Source organism: Limulus polyphemus, unplaced genomic scaffold, assembly GCF_000517525.1.
Source record: "Limulus polyphemus unplaced genomic scaffold, Limulus_polyphemus-2.1.2 Scaffold152, whole genome shotgun sequence".
Taxonomy (NCBI): Eukaryota; Metazoa; Arthropoda; class Merostomata; order Xiphosura; family Limulidae; genus Limulus; species Limulus polyphemus.
Genome location: NW_013665762.1, coordinates 766,911 through 769,874, shown reverse-complemented (window position 1 = coordinate 769,874; position 2,964 = coordinate 766,911). Strand labels below are relative to the sequence as shown.

The 2,964-nt window shown below is 30.3% G+C and overlaps 1 protein-coding gene across 1 annotated transcript in view; it reads left to right on the top strand.

The window, feature by feature from the left end:
- Positions 1-2,659, top strand: part of LOC106476149 (acidic leucine-rich nuclear phosphoprotein 32 family member B-like) — an 11,649-nt gene extending 8,990 nt beyond the window's left edge. Inside the window, exon 4 of the mRNA XM_013936821.2 lies at positions 1,323-2,659. Coding sequence (XP_013792275.1) covers positions 1,323-1,483 — 161 coding nt within the window. The 3' untranslated portion in view covers positions 1,484-2,659. The remainder of the gene's footprint in view (positions 1-1,322) is intronic.
- The last annotated feature ends 305 nt before the right edge of the window (positions 2,660-2,964 follow it).

Below are 2,964 nucleotides of genomic sequence, written 5' to 3'. Positions count from 1 at the left end.
AATTTTCTGATGCATAAAAGTATTTTTAATCCTAAAATGAAAATTACTTTGCACATTGGATTGGCAACATACAAAAAGAAAAAAGACATGAGAAAAATATTGCTTTACAAACCTTAAGACTTGATAAAAAAAAATTGATATTTTGCATATGAAAGCATTGTAATGTTTACTGATAATCTGCCAAATTTCATGAACATACGCTAACTAATTTAAAAGTTATAGCATGAAAACCATAACAAACACAAAATGGTTACGAGGTCAGTCCCAGCTGAAAGAGTTAAATGCAGGCAAAATTTTTGTGAGCTGTACACTGTATACAATACACTCGGATTTAACTGCTGTAAGTTGACCATACCCTATATGGCAAATCAGCATTCAGTGAGTAAAGGAAGTTTCCATAGTCAGCTAATCACAAGATCTGAGCCCAATTTAACATCTTTGATGTGAACTTCAACATTGTATATCTCTGTGAACCACTTTTAGAGCAGACCATACTCCTCAACCAATAGACTACAATCAGATAACATATTCTGACTAGAGCTGAGTGATTAGTGAAATTTGCTAATTGATTATTCTCATCAGACAGCTAAAAAACAACATGTAAATACTAAACATAGGTTTTGATACCTGTGGTTGGGAGAGCACAGATAGCCCATTATTTAGCTTTATGTTTAACACCTAAAGAATGTAGCAATATTTTGATTAGTTGGTTATTAATATGACACTAATTGATTAAGCTGAATAAGCTTGAATTAATTGAAAAAAAAATAATGAATGGCCGTATTTGAATCACTGGATGGTTGAACTAATCACAAAACATTTCTACTAACTGATTAATTTTGTGACACTAATTGATTTAAACCTGATTTCAATTACAGGATAGTTGGCTTAATAGAAAGACTATAGTAATCTGTAACATAAGCTAATTATTTTTGTGACATTAATTGATTTAATTGTAATTTTAAAATAAAATATTTTTTGTACAATGCAAATACTGGTGAGGATTAAATAAAAATGCACATTAGTATGTGAAATTATCAATATTTTTTACTTAAGATGTTAGGTATAAATTTACTGTTACTTCATATTCTCTTTGGAGTACAAAGTTAATTTCTTTAGTACAGTTTTTAAAACTGTTGAACTTAAGTAAGATTGTTCTTTTCACTTAGATAATTTTGTAGTAATGTGAAAATACTGACTAGCTAGAATAGACTTATTTTTGCTTGCATAAAAAGAGAAGAAAATTTTTAAATTGTAGGTTTAGCTCTTGACAGTATTACTCCTTACACTTAAGATTTTTTAAAGTGGTTTTTACTTTTCAGAAAAAGAAAATGGTAAATCAGAAGAGAAGTTTGAAGAAGGGGTTGAGGAAGAAGATGAAGATGAAGAAGACATTCCTGAAGGAGAGGGAGAAGATTATGATGAGGAAGGAGATGACGATGGAGCTGATGAAGAGGGTGATGATGACGATGAAGATGCATAATGTGTTTTGTGGTTGTGATGGCCATCATTGTATGTGGGGGGAAGGGGAGAGGGCATTTCAACAAAGCCATGGGTTTAAGTCATTTATGATAAGCAGAAACTACAGATGAGCAGGTCATCACTTGCTTCGCAGACTGAAAATTTTCATCATTTGGATTTACTTTGATATTATTTCTGTGAGAATACATTACAGTTTATCACCTGTTTTTATTTTGTTGGTCATCGAGGAAAGGTGTTATGATCTGTATTTTCTGGGCGCTCATCTATCACCTGTTCATTAGCGACTGATTGTATTTCAGTAGTGGTTGAACTTCAAATAACATAATGTGCAAAACGATGCAGTGGCTTGCATTTTCATTGCTGGGTTTTAATTTTCATTTACATTTGACAACATTCTTGGTTAAATTAATTGGTTGTTAATTTGTATTTGGTTCAATAAGATAATGTCTTGTGTCCCATACATTGAGAGTTATGTTGAGCTGTGTTTTTTAAAGATTGTATATGATCAGTTTGGGTTTATCACAGGTTAATTTAAAAGGGTTTTCTGATTATTATCTATACTTAAACTCTTTAGTTATTGATTGAGGGGGTTAATTTTTTGGATTTTATCATTGTACTTAGTCTCTAAGGTTTGGTTTTAAGAAGACTATTTACAAATTACCTTGTTGTGTTCATTGAAAATATTGGGTAATTAAGTAGTAATGATTAAACCACATCATGTAAAATTAGTCCTGTGTCTTTGTGTTTGTTGTCGGAATTCTGTATCATGGAGTTTCTTGTAAGATTATAACATCATAAACAAGATATTTTAAATTTTTAAAGTCATATTTGGAGGCTTGATCTGTATAACTTATTCTTTTTTTGTTTCAGTAAGGAGTAGGTTTTTATCGAATCATCTTAACTATTTGGTTGAAACGTAGCAACTGCATTCATGGAGGGATTGAGTTAACTGAAAAGTAGTACTTACAGTAAATTATTGAAATTAGAATCATCAATGTGATTTATTGAAAGATTGAGATAACTTTAGTTGTTGTTTTTTTTTGTTGTGTGTGTGTAAAAGAAAGGAGTACTATTTTATTTGCACGGTTTCACAACTTCATGTTGTAACATTCTTTGTTATCAATTTCATTTTACTTTCATGCAGTGAAGATTAAATAAAATGCATCATTAAAATGTTGTCTTGAGTCTCATTTTACTTGCGTGTCTTTGTTTTCTTTAAAAGAAAGGTGACCAAGTTTTATCTGAACTGATTAAAATTGAAATAAACAACTTCCTTTTTATTCTTAGAATTAACAATGGGTTAAAATAGACCCATCAGAATTTTTGAATACTTTTTTTTAACTACGTACTAAACTGTTTATGGGTCCATGATTGTTGGTTACAAACAAGGTCCTTAATGTATAAACTACAAAAATGTAAGCTCAGTAATGTCAATACTTAAGTTAATACAGTTAATTACTGCTGAGTGTTCCTTATGTATTT